The following is a 17,952-nucleotide window of genomic DNA, read 5'->3' on the forward strand; positions in this document are numbered from 1 at the left end:
GCTGCAAAAGTGGGGTGAACATGGCTCTCAACGGCGAGTCTCTTTACAGCTGCCCATCTCACAGTGGACAACGCAGAGCCCAACCCCTTCCCCTCAGACCCTCATATTCGTCCCTTTCTGGGGCCCAGTGCCTTCACCCCTGAATTGTGGGCTGATGGCTGGGCCTTTCCCTGTCCTGTTCACTGCTGTGTTCCCACCCAGAAGCACAGGTGTTAGCACGTCAGAGGTGCAGAAGGTGCTGCGTGAATCCACACATTCCCATGGTGCCTGTGATGCCCGCCGCGTCCTGGCCAGCTGCCAGGACTCCCCTATCTACCACCCTAGATGGTAATGCTCTGTGTGAGCTGGAGTAAAATCAAGAGGCTGGGAAATTCACTTCTTAAAACTTATTTTAATATCCTCTCCACCCCCCAGATTGGGAAAGGCCAAAACAGTCTGGCTGGATTTAATTACAAATTAATACACATTTTAAAAATCATTGTTTAAAGTAAATCAACATCATGGCAGTAAGGGAGTATCCTTGGGAAAAGTGAAACCCATATTAACAAAATATATCGTGGAAGAACCCCACTACTGGCTGTTTGAGAGTCTAGTGAAGGTCAACATTCTACATGCTCTCTGGGGCTGGTCCATGCAGTGGAAAGGGACCTTGCCCAGACTCGGCTGAGCCCAGGCAGCTCCACACAGGCCCCAGGCCCAACGGCAGCAAGGAGAGAGGGCCTCCCTTTTTCAGGACAAGGGTGGAAAAGGTAAGTCAACAAATGAAGTCTCACAGCCTCACTCAGCCCACGGGGAAAAAGGAGGCGGGAAGTTAGAGGGAAGGCTTAAAGATGCAGCATTTTTCCAACTGTTAAACAAGTTAAAATTTTTTTACAACATTATTGAGATAGAAGGAGGAAAAAAACCCAATATAACTTATTTTGAGTTAAGTTTAAATCCGGTCTCAACTTCATCCATCTCTTCCTGTGCAGACACCCTCCTTTCAGCATTGTGCTCAACCTCTGAGACCCCCTGGGTCCTCTTTGCTTAGCAGCTTGATTGTAATAGTTAAAAAAAAGGTATCACACACACAGTCATGTGTGCACATGCATGTATATGTGTGTATATGTGCACATTGTATATATCATGATAAACAGCTTTGGAAAGTCAGAGGCACCAAGGGCCCCAGGGCCGACTTCCTTCCATTCGGAGTTCCACAAGACCATCCCTCCCCACAAACTTCCCTCCAACGTGGGACACTCCGTTTTCCCTTCAGGTCGCCTGACACAGGGGAGGGGCGGGTTCACAAAACAAACAAAGTGGCATTTATCACACGTGAAAGAAACACTAGAGCCATGAGTGAGTTGAGGGCTCTCTGCCCTTCCTGACTCCCCCACCCAGGGAACTCGCACGCCTGAGTGCTGCATCTTTAAGTGTTTCTGGCTGCGCCCTCTTGCCACATGTGTCAGCGACATTCCAAGCTGGCTACCACATGTTCGGGCTCCGGCCTCCTCTCTCCACTGCTGAGAGCTCTGCTGTTTCGGGGGCACAGTGGGGCCACACAGCTCCCATTTCAGCTCCATCTTCAGTTGATCACACATCTCAGAAACAGCCATATTAAAAAAAAAGTTTCCAAAAAAGTTCATATTTGAAATACCAGTTTCCCTTGAGATCACATTTTAACTCCACTTAGAATCTATTAAGAGTGAGTGAGACACAGTGCGTGTGCACATGCACACACAGACACACACCAGCACACACCCACGAAATTTAGAGGGTTGGAGGTTGTTTCCTGCCAAAAGATCTAACAGAGGAAAGCTTATGTGCTGATCAAGTTTTAACATCGCGGTTAACAAGAAATGTACACCACCGAGCAAGCACACAGAGACCGTGGTAGGGACTCCTGATCCCTGGGGCATTCGGCTCCCCGGCCCGTTTTCTGCCTACCTTTGGAGCAGTTTCAACAGTTACTACATTCAGAGAATCCAAGAGGACTGCATGGACAGATGAACCTTTATTTAAAAAAATAGCACTTCAAATAAATTAAAAGGGACAACCGTCAAGTGTTCAAATTGTGAAGAAATAGTTGAAAACCTAGAGAGACCGAAGCTGCAGTCTTCTAACCTCATTCTTTGTCCAATGGCAAAACCCCTCGAATCTCGGTGTCCCCACTCCATCCCCTACTGAGATGAGGGAAGCAATTGCACACAGGAGACCAGACGGAGGAGAAAGCTGCATCTGATTGGAATGAACAGTGCCACGTACTTGCTAATACGGGTTTCACTTTATGACCAAATGTATTCTTCAAAAATAAAAAAGGGGGGAGGGAAGCTCCATGTTTTTAAAAATTGAAATTATTTAGGGATAAAACACTAACTCTAGTGCCTTTAACGGGCAATAGCAACTTTTTTCCTCCGAAGTCAAACACCATCCCCAGCTGAGCCTTTGTGCTGCAAGCTTTTCAGGAGATGTTACCTAAACTTTATTAAAAGAAAAAAACAAGTTTAAATATAGACAGACACTGGACTAGCCCAGTCTGTATTTTCAAGTCCACATTCTTCATCTGAAGCACTGCATCAGGGACCCCCCTGAGTCTGCATGTTTTCAAGTTCACAGTACATGGAACCAGTTTTTCTTTTTAATTTTTTCCTCACTCAGAGCAGCCACGCAGAGTGGCCGTTGACGCCGGAACCTCGGGCGGGGCCTTTTCCTATGAGGCCTGGCCAGAGGTGCCCAAGGTTTCTCCTCAATGAGAATCGATGTTGTCATGCTCTATGGATGGGAAAAAAAGCAAGAAAATAAAAGCACCTGGTACAGGTTTCATGAGATCCATTCGGATTCGCTATGTTCCAAACCCGCTGCTGAATGCCATTTGTCCACTCTGTGTGTGTTGAACAGTTTGTGGCCTAGGAGTGGGTCTCAATTCGAAGAACTGTTATTGGACGCCCCGGAGGTTGATGCAATAGCAGCTCCAGCAGGGCTACTCGTGGAGACCGACTTTCGGATGTGAGGCAGCAAGTAGGGGTCACAGGCCAGCTGCTGGACATCGATGCGGTCCTCCTTTCGGTAGGCCAAGCATCGTCGAATAAATGCCTGAAAGGAAAGTTTCTTGAAGAAGCCTGAGGCAGATAATCCTGGTGCCCCCAGAAGGAAATCTGAGGCTCCCCAGCAGCTGCCAGGGCCCTTCCTGAAATGGCCAGGCAGACCTGGAGACCAGGGAAGGACACGCACTGGCAGCAGTACCTGCCTGTGGTCACTGACTCCTTCCCAGACAGAGGCAACTGAGCCACTCCTGAGGGGAAATGGGCACGACCTGTAAATCCCTCTGTCCCCAAAGCACAGAGACCAGCACAAAAAACCTTTTTTTGTCTTGGCTGGTTTACATGGGCACAGTCTGAAGTCATAACCCTGCATCTACAAGCCATGGCCCCGCGTGAACTTCCTGAGGAAGTGGGAATTGTAACGACAAACCATCTCCACATGCAGGGCGAGGAGACTGACACTGACTAACACTACAGTGTGTCACAGACCGGTAAATGTTGTCTCTGTGTGACTCCTTATTCCCCGAAAGACCGTTAAGCAAATGAGCAGATGCACACCTAGTAAAGGAAAACCCAAACAGGTCTTGTCTCCCCAAGAGACATAAAGACACCTTGTGAGTGGGGTTTGATTCAAAATCCTAATTTACTGCCAACACCGAGGCCTCTTTGGAACTAGGTATGAAGGGCTATGTAGTCTGTTTCTACAAGTCTTATTATATAGGCCCTTATATAGATGATCTGCCTTTTCTTACCAGACAGTTCTATTTAATCAAAGTCTTGTAATATATAAATAAATCTTTAAAATTCTAAAGTAACACCCAAAGTCCACACTTTACATGAGAGTGATCATGGCACCTCTGTGGAGGTTCACGGACTGAACAAATGCACCACGCTGGGGCGAGAGGCTGGCAGTGGAGCAGGCTGTGTGTGGGAAAGCAGGGTGGTGAGGCATGTGGGGAGAGTGCCAGAGAGTATATGGAAACTCTATCTGCTTGAATTTGTTGTGAATCTAAAACTGTTCTAAAAAATAAAGTCTATTAAAAAAATCTAAAACATAAAATAATGATTTTCTACCCCCCCCTTGTTTAATTAATAAAACACAAAAGTATAATACCAATCCTGGTTTCTCAAAATAGAAGACACCTAGAGGTTGTTGCTTGATTAAAGCATTTGGAAGATAAAAACAAATTCACAGAAATGAATGTAATGATCCTTGGCCCTTATTTTTTTAAATTGTGTTTTGTTTTTTTAATTTGTATGTATTGATTTTGAGAGAGACAGACAGACAGACACATCGATTTATTGTTCCACTTATTTACACGTTCATTGGTTGGCTCTTGCATGTGCCCTGACCAGGGATCAAACCTACAACCTTGGCATATCGGGAAAATGCTCTAACCAACTGAGCTACCTATCCAGGGCCTGATCCTTAGCCTTTAAAAATAAACCTTTCTTGGGGAGATATCTGGAACTGGTGTTAAACAGATTTTCTTGGGTTGGATACCTGTCAAATAAACTTTTACCTTGGATTTTCTCTCGACACAGCTGCCAATATAGGCTTTTGCAAAAGCAATCAGATCACACAGCTGCCCTGATTGAAACCTTCCACTGCTTCCCATCAGTTTACAATCCGTCCTACTGTGTCTCCTACCAGACTCCCCTCCACTCTGCTAGCTCCATGGACCTGCTAAGCTCACACTCCCATCTGAGCTTTATTCACTTTTCTCTGTTTCGAACATTCTTCTCCCAATCCATACATGGCCCCCACCTCCACATCATTCAGTACTGCTCAAAACCCCACTTTATCATGGAGGCCTTCCCTGATCGTGTCATCAAAAAACAGGTTCCTACCACTCCATCCCCTTACTCTAATTTATTTTCTTTGTAATGTTTATCAACATCTAAATTATAGCCATTTTTAGTTATTACTTGTCTTACCTAGTGGAAGGTAAACTCCTTAAGGACAGGGACCTTGTCTGTATAGTTCATTGTCATTTATTCACAGTTCCTTCTCCACTGTCTACTGTTTAATAGGCACTCAATAAATATTTGTTATGGGAGGAGAGGAGAAGAGGGTAAGAGCTGGAGAACTCATTTAGAAGGAGGAAGACATTTTAATGACTCCTGAATTTTGTACTGAGTAATCTATCCACTATTACCCAGAGAAATAATACAAAAAGCAAAGCAGTCATTTCTGCTGGCCAACGGTCAGAACTTACCTTGGCTTCAGGTGTTACTACTGGCTTTGGCGGAAACTGCACTTCAGTAGCTTTAAGAATAGTATTTTCTTGTAGAATGTCTTGCTGGGACTGGTTATGGCCAAAAGGCTACCACAAAAACAAAAATAAACAACAAAGGTGGGTCTCTGGTTAAAGCAAAAAAAGAACAATTCAAAACCCCAGGGAAGAAAGGAGAAGATATCTTAATGAGAATTGTTATGAGGAACTTCAGAGATAATCTTCAATTCTCTCATTTTACAGACAAAGGGTGCAAAAAGCTCAGAGCTTAAGTGACTTGCTTGGAGTCCAACATCTAGGCTAAGGCAGAGTTGGAGCCAGAGCAGCATCTGCAATATCATACCTGTGCTATACTTTGCTTACAGGGGGGAAAAAAAAAAAAGAAGATTCAGAAAAGGAACCAGCAACCTCTTTTGCCCTGATGATACCTGTGGGCTTAAGCAATATACACGTGTGCCACTGGCAGACCCAGACACAGATAAAAAGAGATGGAAAGTAAAAGAGCAGAAGGGATAAGGCCAGAGCGAGGGGGAAAAAAGAACTGAGGTTGCTTAATGGCTTCATCTGTGCCCCAAACTGCCATTTTCTAACAAATTCTGAAAAATTAAGTTCAAGCCTAGTGTCATCTCTACAGCGTTTCCACTGAGAGGTCACAAACAACTCTTCCAAGACAACCTCGGCCACCACTCCCAGCTGCACTTCCACATTATCCGAGTGCAAATGATAACCATGCCCTCTCAGTTCTGCACAGCTTCCCCACAGCAGAGAAGTGGGATAAGAAACAAAGGAAGCAAGGGGAAGATAATGGGGAAGCTGAAATCTGAATTAAGAGCTCGGTTTGGGGATTGTAATCAAAATAGTAAGAGTCCAAGAAGGTTGCCTAACTCCCAAATGGCTCACATACACAGCCTAAGGGGAGCACCAAAACATGTAAAACACAACAGCTGGATCCCAATATATATACTAAAAGGTATTATGATGCTCACCAAATGTGAGAATTCATGAGGTGAACTTTACTCCGTGGGTTATTACTTGTTCTAATGATATATCATTTGACCAGAGGTGACAATCAATACTTTCTGATACCACCTCCCAGTACAGAAATACAAAGCATGCTTTTATCAGTAACAGCTTTGACTAATGCAGTGGTTGGGAATAAAGAACCCTGCAGACAGTTCAATATTCAAGTTTGGGGACCCTTAAGAATGGCTCCTGTGAAGATTGTATACTTTAATAAACTATTTCACATAATTCCCTATAACATATTATTAGAATCAAAACATATCCGGGATCTAATTGAGAACAGCAAAAAATACATGTTTTCCACAGCCCAGCAGAATTCATTATGTGCTCCAGGGTAGAAAATTTTTGCTTATACATGAAGCTATTATTATTAAGTCTGTATTTTGTTCAAACCACAACTTTCAAGATTTCATTTTGTATAATCCAATGATTAACTCCAAGAGAATAACCCACACCATGCTCCTCTCTGTACACACACCACCCGAGACAGGCCTCCTCTCTCACCTTCCTTCCATAGAGACACTGGTAGAAGATCACGCCCACTGACCAGACGTCAACTTTATTTGAGATCTTTGGTGGTTCTTTCCCAACCACAAAACACTCTGGTGGTAAATACCTAGGACAAAGAGAAAACGAAAGTTTTTAGAAAAATGACTGCATAACACTAAGACATGTACAGGCAAAGACGACCTTGTTGGAAATGAAAATATCTGAATTTTAACTGCTGAAAAAGCAACTTAGACCTAACTGGAGAAAGTCAGTGAAAAGACACACTGAAATAAGGAGAGAATGATGTCCGAAAAAGACTTAAAATACTGAATACATCTCTCAATTCACTGAGAGAGGTTAACTATTTCACCCATCCCAGCCTCCCTTGCAAGGGCTGTGCCTAACCTAAGTGCCATTCAACAAGTCTGAAAGAGTAATGGGGCCTAAAAGATAGGCACTCCACCCTGGCTGGTCCATCTCAGTGGATTGAGTGCTGGCTTACAAACCAAAGAGTCATTGGTTCGGTTCCCAGTCGGGGCACATGCCTGGGTTGTAGGCCGGGTCCCCAGTGGGGTGCACAGGAGGCAACTACACTTTGATGTTTCTCTCCCTCTTTTTCTCCCTCCCTTCCCCTCTGCCTAAAAATAAATATATTGAAAAAAAAAAAAGATATGCACTCCCTTTTATGACAGCTACATCAACAAACATTCGAATATAACCATACTGGTGTCAGTCTTGCTTTAGCTGAAGAAGATGTTGTAAAATAACTATTTTAAAAGTCCCAATGATTTCAGGGCCCAGAAGAAATCTTTGAGGAGAATGGCTGTCTGTAGCTTTTTTGGGTAATCTGGACTGAAAAATAACGACAGTATATAATCAATGATGACATTAAAGTCCATATTATCAAAGGATAGTTTACATTTCCCACTTTAAGGTGACCAGGGGTTTACTAAGCCTTACTAAGCTTACTAAGGCTTACTAAGGAAGACTAACTAATAGTGCAGAAAAAGCTAAACAAACTGGTAGTTAGCACAACTCAATCCCATCTGAATTCCTTCCCTTCCCATCCACCCCTGGCCTCTGAAAAGACTAGCTGAACAGTCAACCACACCAAACTGTATGGTATGGAAGGTAAGTGCCTTTTTGCATTTAGGAAACCAAACAAATATGTTTCCACTCATTGTCTGGAGGCTCAGCTACAGCACAGCTGGAAGGCAGAATTCTGTAGGTAACACATAGATATCTGCAGATTTCATGCTGGCAAAATCAATTCTGTGAAAAACTCTTTATTTTAGACACTGCTGTGCTTCTGATATAAAAAAACCTAAGCTTACGCTTGAAGGGGACCACAGAGTTGAGAGGCAAAAAATGTTCATATGATGAATTTTCTTCTTTGTTTTTTTTTAAAGAGAGTGAAGTTTTTATTCACTCCCCAAGAAAGGAGAGATACAAGAAAGGAGGATGGTGTGGAGAGATAGGCCAGCTTTTTAAAAGTAGTTTAGTTTGATGTTCTTGTTTTATATTTATTATTTTTAACACATTTTTGGATGATTAAGACCACTGACTTAGATTACTATTTGACAATGAAAACTTTTAGCTAAAACACACATTGAGAAATGAACATATACAGAACTTACAAAGGCGAAAATGGCAAAGAAACATAGGAAAAATAATTTATTTTAAAAATTGTTCTTCCAAATGCTACTAAAACCTCCCCGAATCCTAGTTTTTATAGTCTTGATTCTTTAGCATATATATATCAAATATTATATTGGATATATAACAAATAGAATATTGACTCTAAAATGGTCATTTTAATGTATCTGTAACTTTTTTGTGGTGGTGGTGGGGAAGAATGGAAGTTGTTGAACTTGACCACATGCAGAGTAACAATTTGGGCAAATATTTAGAATGCAGAAGACACTGCCACTTAATAGAAGTCTGGAAAATCACTTTCTAGTCTCCATTTCCCCCTCTGTAAATGAAGGAATACACCAGTTCTTTACCCAAATACTAAAAATAATAAGCATTTTAATTCCCTATCAAGGACTTTGGGAGGGAGAGTAAATGACAGTTTTAGGAAACTACACTAATTAAAAAAAAAACAAACCATAGTTGCATATTCCATGATGATAAAATCCTCACAGAGAAAAGTGTTGAGTCTCAAGGCCTCATCTACATAAAAGTCACTTACTTAAAAGTAGTATTCAATGCAGAATAATTCTGGAACAACCAAACGCCACGTACACTCACTTAGAATTATGTCCTCCTATCTACTGGTGTCTCTCTGGGACATAATAAGATGACATATTAAGGATGATTATTATGTCAATGTTTCTACCGATATGAAGACTTTTTAAACCTTTGTAGAAACCCATAAAATTTCATCTTCTCAGTAGCCCCTCTTTACCTTACTTTTCACTAAGAAAATAACGTCAATATAACCGAAAGGAGAAATAACAGTAAATGGACCCCCAAGTAATCATAATCTAGCTGCAGTATCTATCAACACTTGGTGAACCCTTAGTCATACACATCCCTCTGTACTTCAACCCCAACAGGTGGATTTGAAGCTAATCCCAAACACTGCATAAATTTTATTTAAATTCCAACCAATGAATTTTTATAGCTTAGCAAATATAGCAACAGGTAGCAATGAGAAAACTAATTAAATGTGAAAAGGCTTCACCTTTTCAAAAGAACAAGCTATCAAACAAATAGCTCCAATCCAAGTTCCAGGGAATTTATATAGCAGAGGTATAAGACCTGCTTCCAGAATTTCCAACAGCAGCTATTTTTGTGTCATTTAGTGACAGGAACACTAACCCACAATAACCTCCATATGAATGAACACTGTAAAAGCAGCTTCTATTTTAAACCTAGCATCTCAAAGTTTTAATTTAGTGACTGATTTTCACTATAAGCACCATCTCCACAAACAATGAGGAGCAAGAGAAACTAGAAATTTTGTTTTTAGCAGCATTTGACTGGTTCTTTAATATATGTAATTTACATATGATCAGACTGATGAGAACAGGACTGACCCTATGTGCTGGGAAAGACACCCCTGTCCTTCTCTGCTTCAGATCAACACCTTCCTTTCTAGATGGTCACTATTCCCCAGTCCCACACATAAATAACCTGGCCAACTGGTCCTGGGGTATAACAGTATGTGTCACCCAAAGGAACAGGTCACCCAACATTTGTGCTACTACTGGAAGCTTTCTTCATGTTCAGAACCACACATTCCACTATGTGGTTTTGTGTTACCACCACAGATGTGAAAAGGCCGCTCTGTTAATACACATACGATCACAAAGTTATTGTGAATGCCTGTGCTGTAGGTACCTTTTATGGTCCACACTGTCAAAGGTCATACTAGTCATAGTAGGCAGAAGTAGGATAGGTCACAGAAGAGGCAGGTAGAGAGCTAGATGGGGTAGGGTGGGTGGGGAGATGTGTGAGGACAGATGGGAAGAAATGTGACTCAAAACCTTTTAGAACATGGCTGAGGGAGATGGATACATTTCTTGGCAAACTGCAGGCTTTTTCCCACTTAGATTTCAAGGGTTGTTTTTTATATCCTGACCTTCAGAAGTCCTTAGTTCTTGAGAATCTATCGTCCTCAGGCAACTCTAGAAACAAATTCCTCACCCCATTAACCCACAAAGAGCGAGACCTGCATTTGAACTGAAAAGAATTTAGGGCCATTCTTTATATATACAAATGAGCAACCTCATTCTCTACCTACTCAGTGGGGCCAAATCTACAGAGGAAACACACAACTCAAACACCTGACCACACATAATCCCACTCTCTAAATGGTTTTCAAGAAAAAGAAAAATTAGGACATTAATATAAATAGAGTCAAACAGACAGAATGCAGGTATTAACTATTAATCACCAATGCGTCAATATGGCACAGCCACATCTCCATCAGCCAACCTGGCAGAGCTCCCAGATACCTACCAATAAGTACCAGCACCTTGTGATGTTAGCTCCATGCCATCCACTGAATTGTAGCTATCATCATCCATGATCTTGGAAAGACCAAAATCTGTGATTTTTATCTCTCCACACGCTGTACCATTTACTAAAAGAATATTACCTAAAAAGATAAAAATCTTCATGAATAAAAAGAGACTTACTAATTAAGAGAACAATCTAAGGTAATAACAGACAAGAGGGAGACAAATGAACTCAAACTCTTGCATGCGTGATATCAAACAGCTTAAATCCCAGGAATAAAACGAGGTGGACTTTGAACGCTGGGGCAAGAGTCCTCAGTGTCTGGCTGCAACCTTCTATTTTCCAAGAAGCACCTGCTTAATGTGCCAAAACCACCACGATGAGCAGTGGAAATAATTATAACTTGCCAAAGTCAAACAGCACTTGTATAGTTGGTCAGAAATGGTAGGAAAGGTTCATCTCAACTTTCAATAAGAATCTCTAAAACCACCGTGTTTAGAACATTAGTTTTGGGAGGAAAAAAATCAAAGAAAACTTACAAGGGAATCAAAGGTAGTACCACAGTGCCACCTACAGCTCCTAAGGCAGGAAAATGTATTAAATTCAGTGATGGAAAACCCAATCACACAATGGCCATCTCTTTTAAAAATCACTGCACTGACATGGATTTTTTTTTTAGTCATGTGAACTGTATTAGAACACTGGAGAATACTGAATAGCAAGAGTTAATATGCAGCTACCAGAACAGGAAAGCAAACTTAACAACTGTGCCACACCAGGGGGTAAATGGGAGCCATCTTCCTCACACAAACACTGAACAGGTTAGAGCAGTCCACAGGGAACACCGCACACAGACTTCAACAAAAATTAGAGGTAAGAAGTCCAAGTGCCCTCTACTTTTTGCTGATGACTATCCAAGTTAGATAGTAACCGGACAAAAAGATGGGAAACTCTGCGTGGAATTTAATGAAACAGGAGATATATGTGAGAACTAAGTCATCAATTTTTGAGCATTTATCAAAGAGATCGGGAGTGGAGGAGCTGCTATGCAGCGTGACCAATGGGAAAAACAGAGTGGAGCCTGCCAGAACAGTTCTTTCTTGAATCAGACTGACATCATGAGTTGCCCTGGCTCTAAACACAGGGCATTGTTTCTCTAGAGCATTTAATACAACCCACCCTACCAACCCACCACTGGTGGCCAGGGCTGTTTCGTTCCCACACCTACTCAAGCAATCTAAAGTCAGGTGGTTTTAGGCCTTCTTGGCTCCTGCCAAATTCTCTCACTTTATAAAATTAAGTCACTTATGAGACCAACAAAAAGCCACCAATACTGTCTCTTCAAAGTTAGACATACCTGGTTTGAGGTCATAGTGTATGATGGGAGGTTTTATTTCATTTAAGTACTTTAAAGCATTCACAATCTGCATGATAATGGATCGGGCCTCTTTCTCCGACATTAATTTGTGCTGTTTCAGGTAGAAGTCCAGATCATTTCCCTCACAGTATTCTAATACCGTACAAAACCTAAAGACAAATGAACCAACATGTGACCATGAGACAAGAGCAAACAGATTAAGACTGACTAAACCAGCCCCAGTGAAAACTTCAGGTAATTAGCTTCTCACTCCTTTCTTCTTTGTTCTCTTAAAATACTCTTCTATTCTTTACTCAGTCTTAACTACTTGAGTGGGCACAGGAAGAAAACAGCTTACTCTCTTGGTGAAGGGCTCCCATACCCCCCATGCTGGAATCCGTTGTGCTGAAGCCCATGCACGGCACACCTCAGCTGCAGTGTATTTAGGGTGGGTATCTTTTTGGAAGGGTCTCCTTTACATATCCACGCCATGCCCCATTTCTAAACAAGCATATTGTGATCAAGTACACAGTTCTCACTACACACATTTTCTATGACTCGAGTGCTGACAGCAAGGGAAAATCTCAGGTTTGCCCAGGGCCCAGAAACTAATTGCATACCATGCTTCCTGGCAGTTTGACACAATACTGTACTACAGTTTCTCTTTGCTAAACACAAGGAATAAAAGAGCTTTTTAAATTATAGTATCGATGGTTCTTACAAATGTGTTGTTACATAGTATGGCTTTTCTTTCTTCACTTGTATCAATACATTAAACAGACCCAGATTTAAAACTGCATTACCATTCCTGGCATTAAGGATCATGTGTGTATCTTCCAAGGCAGTTACAAACTGAAGTGTTTGAGTGTTCCTGAGAGATGAACACCTTTTAAGCTATTCAGAGCTGTGACAATATGGGTGTTATCATCCAGAGTCTAACCAGGAAATAAAAAGCACTTGAGTATTTCAAACACAGGCTTTAATTCAGGGAACTGAACACACAGATGATGAAAATCTGAGAAGACAACCGGCCAGTGAGGCACGCCAGAGATCATCCAGAGCAGGAAGTCATTCGCACCCTAGGGCCAGAGGGCCAGAGCGAGGAGATGGTGCAACCAGAACCCAGGGGTCACCAAGGGAAACTGGAACTGCCATGAAGGGGATGTGTCCCCTCCACCCATGACCATCTCTGTCTCCCCACTGACTGAATCTAGTTGAACAAGAACTGACACAGGAGCCTAGTAAACACAGCCTACAAGGGCCAATTCATCTAAGTTGCAGAAGAGGAGGGCGAGGAGCAGACAAACTCAGGACTACACTATGGGCCTCTAGGCAATCTGAGATTGTCAAAACGAACTGCAGTGAAATGCAGACAGACACAGTTCCACAGAGTCCCTAACTAACAACAGCCTTATGATTCTTATGAAACATACTAACATATGCTAGCACCCTATATGAGAAAGTCTGAATTTATAGATTCTCTGATCTGAGACACTAAAATCTGAGATACAGATTCTTGTGCTCTGTGAATCTATTCTTTGACCCAAATGCAAGCTGAAAATAAAATTCACTTTTCATACTCAAACAACTCACAGAGAACTTTCTAAAATGATCTGACGTTGTTGATGAAAACTCATCATACACACAACAGGAAGAACAAAAACAACAAGAATAGTACAGAATTAACTCAATTTCTCAGGTTAGTTAAAAGTATGTATATAATTCAAAACAGCAGATAATCTAAATCATTATAGTTACCCTTAAAATAGTTTTTTGTAGTTACACAGGGGCGGGGCGGGTGCTACCTAGTGTTCAGGAATTTACTTCAAGCACAACAGTAAAGCCACCCTGGGGAGACGTGCTCTGTACCTGGGTATTTTTCTGAACCCCACTCCATGCCACACACATGTGGCTATGACTGATTCAACAGCCACCCTACTGTAAAGGAGAAATCCCAGAGTGGATGAAAGAGTAGATAGTTCATGTTCCCAAAGGTAATTATGGTCTCCTTTTGGGGTCATTTCAAAATATGGGCTGGTTCTCTGTGTAGCAATCTCTGAGACAGCTGCTGCCTGAAATAGGCCAAAACTCCTGGAATTACACAGGGAGGCTAGGAGGAACACCTGCACGCCAGACCCAATGCAGTTCTTACTCAGTTCAGACTCCTGCAGAGAAAATGTTTCCAAACATTGAAATATTTCTCAACTCCTGGATAAACCCTAAAGTAGTAGAGCTTGTCTATACCTGGTAATTAAATACAATAATACCTAAGTATTATAACTTCTGGTCCTCAAATCTCCACCTACGAAATGAGAAGGGGACAGAGATCCTTTCCAATTCTGACATCCTATAAGCCTGTGAGCCTGTATTTCAACACAGAGCACTGGGCGATGCCTTCATGAATTTATGCCATATTCATTCTCATTCTATGCTAAAATCACATCTCTGGCACTTCCTTAAAAGGCCTGTCAGTGTTCATCGCTTGCCAGGGTGGGGCAGAGACTCTATTAAAACAGTCCACACTCACTGGTACATGTAAGTGGTATGCTGAAGTTAAATTTTCAGGAATTTTGTAAGCTGATTATTAAGCCATTCACAGAATGAATGGACAAACAAAAAGTGTTATGTCCATACAATGAAACGTATCTGACGATAAAAAGGAAGTTCTGATACATGCTACAACAAAGATAAATCTTGAAAAAATACCATGCTAAATGAAAACAGCTAGTCACAAAAGTCTACATATGTATGATCCATTCATATGGAAGTCCAAGGCAGTAACTCTACGGAGACAAAAAGTGGATTAGTGGCTGCTGAGGGCTGAGGGCTGAGGGCAGAAGGTGGAGAGACAGGAAGACGGCAGCAAAAGGTATGGGATTTCTTTCCGAGGTGATAAAAAGGTTCTATAATTGACTCTGAAGATGGTAGTGCATATCTCTGAATACCCTAAACACCACAGAATTGAGTGTATACTTTAAAACAGTGATTTTCAACTGGTATGTTGCAAAAATTTTTAAAACGTGCAACACCTGACTATGTAGTCAGGGGCACTGACCTCTTTTCTCTTTGACTGTCAAGTGAAAAAATGACAACAGCCAACACAACAATAGCTGTCCAGTGTGAATCAAAATGATACCTATTTTTTGTCAGATAAGCACAAAAATATATTCTTTGGTGTTTCACAGAATTTTAGTAATTACTTTATATGTGCCATTAGATTAAAAAAAGGTTGAAAATCACTGCTTTAAAAGTGCGAACTATGGTATGTAAGTTATATCTCAATAAAGCTGTTTTATTTTTTAATTGATAGATTGAAATCAGACGTGTTGAGAGTATTTATACCACAGAAATTGGCAAATACCACAAATAGTCCCATCCCTCTACCCACCAAGCTGAAAGTTAAACATTTACCAGCACCAAATGCACCCGTTCTGTGGCCAAGAGATGACTTGCTGCCCAGTTCTGAATTTACGTATGATTATTTGCCCATAAATAAATATATTTGGTTCCCTCAAAGAGTTTTTTCTAGATCAAGATTCAAATTCTATTCCATGAGTAGTCAACACACGACTAGTATTAATTACTAAGCTGAAGTGGTACAGCACTTACGAGTCAGTGTCCAGTGAAAAGTAATCGTACAACTTAACTATTCTGGGATGATCCAGTTCTTTGTGAATCCGGTATTCCCTACATGCATGCCTGTAAACAAAATGGAAAATTAACATTTTGTATTCTGGCCTTTTAGAACTCATCAAGGATATGCCTACGTATTCTCTTATTTCTCTATTGTTTCTACCTACTTATTCCACTCCTTCCATTCAGATCCATCTGGTTCCCTTATCTTTCCTTATCCTATTTTCTCTACTAGTATCTAGCAAGCTATTGAGAAAATAGTAGGTGCTCAAATATTTGTTTAAATGAATAAATTTTATCCTTTCAAGTTCATTCTGTGACAATCTCACCTGTTTTATATTTATAGCCAAATATCAGAGCTTTAAAAATTATAAAGGCAGCTCCCACTTAACTTCTAAAGGTGGTAATTCAAATCTATAAATGTTTATATCCAGGTGTTACATCAAGGACATTAATTAGCATATAAATTCCTTGGGTAAAAGGACTACTGGTTATATACAGCAATTAGCAGTGAATTGTATTTTTTTTAATTATTGATTTTTAGAAAGAGAGAGATTTGTTGTTCTGCTCATTTATGCAATAATTCGTTGATTCCTGTATGTGCCCTGATTGGGAATCAAACTAAACTTGCAACCTTGGCGCATCAGGATGATGCTCTAACCAGCTGAGCTATCCCAGCCAGGACTTGTATTTGTTTCTAAGTTTTACTCCTTACAAAAAGGATTTAAAGGGCTATCAGCTTTATTTTCTTCTCAGAAAATGTGAGAATGTTAACAATTTTTTAGTACTTTTCCAATTTAGAAGCACTTAATAAAATTAGGAACAGAAGTGTACTATATATTAGGACACAGTCATATACTAATTTTTAAAATAATAGAACATATTTATATAATATAGTTACCAATAATTTTAAAAGTATTTCGTTCTTATTTACAAAGAGCAATAGGAAATGATCATATTTTAAGTAACCTAGCACCATTTAGTTTGGGACAATCTGTTATTAAGCAAGAGTCATTAAAAAAAACTTTCCATATCGTGGTAAAATAAAGCTAAAAGAAGGGATGTTTTCTGAAATTGGTGTATTTTAGCATACCAAAAATATACAGAAAAGTACTCAACTAACAAAAAGCTGAGAAAACAATTGGGAAGTGGGGAATAGAAATCTAAATGTAATTAAATATATTTTCCCCAATGGAAACTTTATTTGATTAGGCTTATTTTTTTTAAGATTTTATTTATTTTTACAGAGAGGGAAAGGAGAAAGAAAGAGAGGGAAGAAACATCAGTGTGTGGTTGCCTCTCACATGCCCCCTACTGGGGACCTGGCCCGCAACCCAGGCATGTACCCTGAGTGGGAATCAAACTGCTGACCCTTTGGTCCACAGGCCTGTGCTCAATCCACTGAGTCACACCAGTTAGGGCTGACTACGCTTATTTTTCAAGGTGCCACTTTTGGCAATTTCTGCTTCTTCTGATGCTTCATTTTATCGTTTTTATGTCTTTCTAAAAAGAAAGTCTTGCCACACCCAGAGTAGTATCAAAACCCATGCTACACTGGGACCAAGAAACCTGGCTTCGAGTCTGGGCTTTGTGAGCCCACCTCCCTGGGCTTTACCATCACTGTACTGGATTGGCAGCTTTAAAGGGGGCTCACCCGAGAGCCTTACCTCTGGAGCCCCTGCAGAAATGCTGAGCAAAGAAAGGCAGCTTTGGCCCAACCCACCCACGCCACATCCACCAAAGTAGCTCCACACTTATCTTTTTTCATATATCAAGATTCCATGTAATATTTCTCTTGGTAAAATAAAGGTGATGCTGTTTTAAAAAACAACAAGTTTAGAAACCTCCGAACTAAGTAGATAACTTTCAGGTCATTTTTTACTCTAGCATGCTGTAAATCCATAGTTCCCTGCACTCTTGCTTTAACATTTGATTTTGTGCATTTCAGAATAGAGATCAATTTCTCTATTAAGTTACAGAAAACACAGAAAACTAAAGGAGGCACAAATTAAGAATGAAAGGAAGTGTCATTCAAACTCCTCCCCGACTGAGGGAATCTGGACTAAGGGAATCTGCTGTGCGTCACTGAGAGCACTCGCTCTGGCTTCTCAGGCTTCGTCAGGCAAGGCTCTGCCACACCCTCACATGTGCACTTAGCATCCAAGGGGTAAATGCACTGTAAATACAGAGACTTCACTAAGAAATCTGGAAGAAACTTATCCAC

General features: G+C 40.9%; 1 protein-coding gene across 9 annotated transcripts in view; it reads right to left on the bottom strand.

Moving 5' to 3' along the window:
* Positions 1-376: 376 nt before the first annotated feature.
* TLK2 (tousled like kinase 2) overlaps positions 377-17,952 on the bottom strand; it is a 122,257-nt gene continuing 104,681 nt past the window's right edge. For all 9 annotated transcript variants that reach the window (XM_036033542.1, XM_028519100.2, XM_036033540.1 and 6 more), the window contains 6 exons: positions 15,705-15,794; positions 12,096-12,265; positions 10,739-10,877; positions 6,785-6,896; positions 5,240-5,347; positions 377-3,072 (listed from right to left, as the gene is read on the bottom strand). In XM_036033542.1, coding sequence (XP_035889435.1) covers positions 2,899-3,072; positions 5,240-5,347; positions 6,785-6,896; positions 10,739-10,877; positions 12,096-12,265; positions 15,705-15,794 — 793 coding nt within the window. In that variant the 3' untranslated portion in view covers positions 377-2,898. The remainder of the gene's footprint in view (positions 3,073-5,239; positions 5,348-6,784; positions 6,897-10,738; positions 10,878-12,095; positions 12,266-15,704; positions 15,795-17,952) is intronic.

This window comes from Phyllostomus discolor, chromosome 8 (genome assembly GCF_004126475.2).
Source record: "Phyllostomus discolor isolate MPI-MPIP mPhyDis1 chromosome 8, mPhyDis1.pri.v3, whole genome shotgun sequence".
Classification (NCBI taxonomy): domain Eukaryota; kingdom Metazoa; phylum Chordata; class Mammalia; order Chiroptera; family Phyllostomidae; genus Phyllostomus; species Phyllostomus discolor.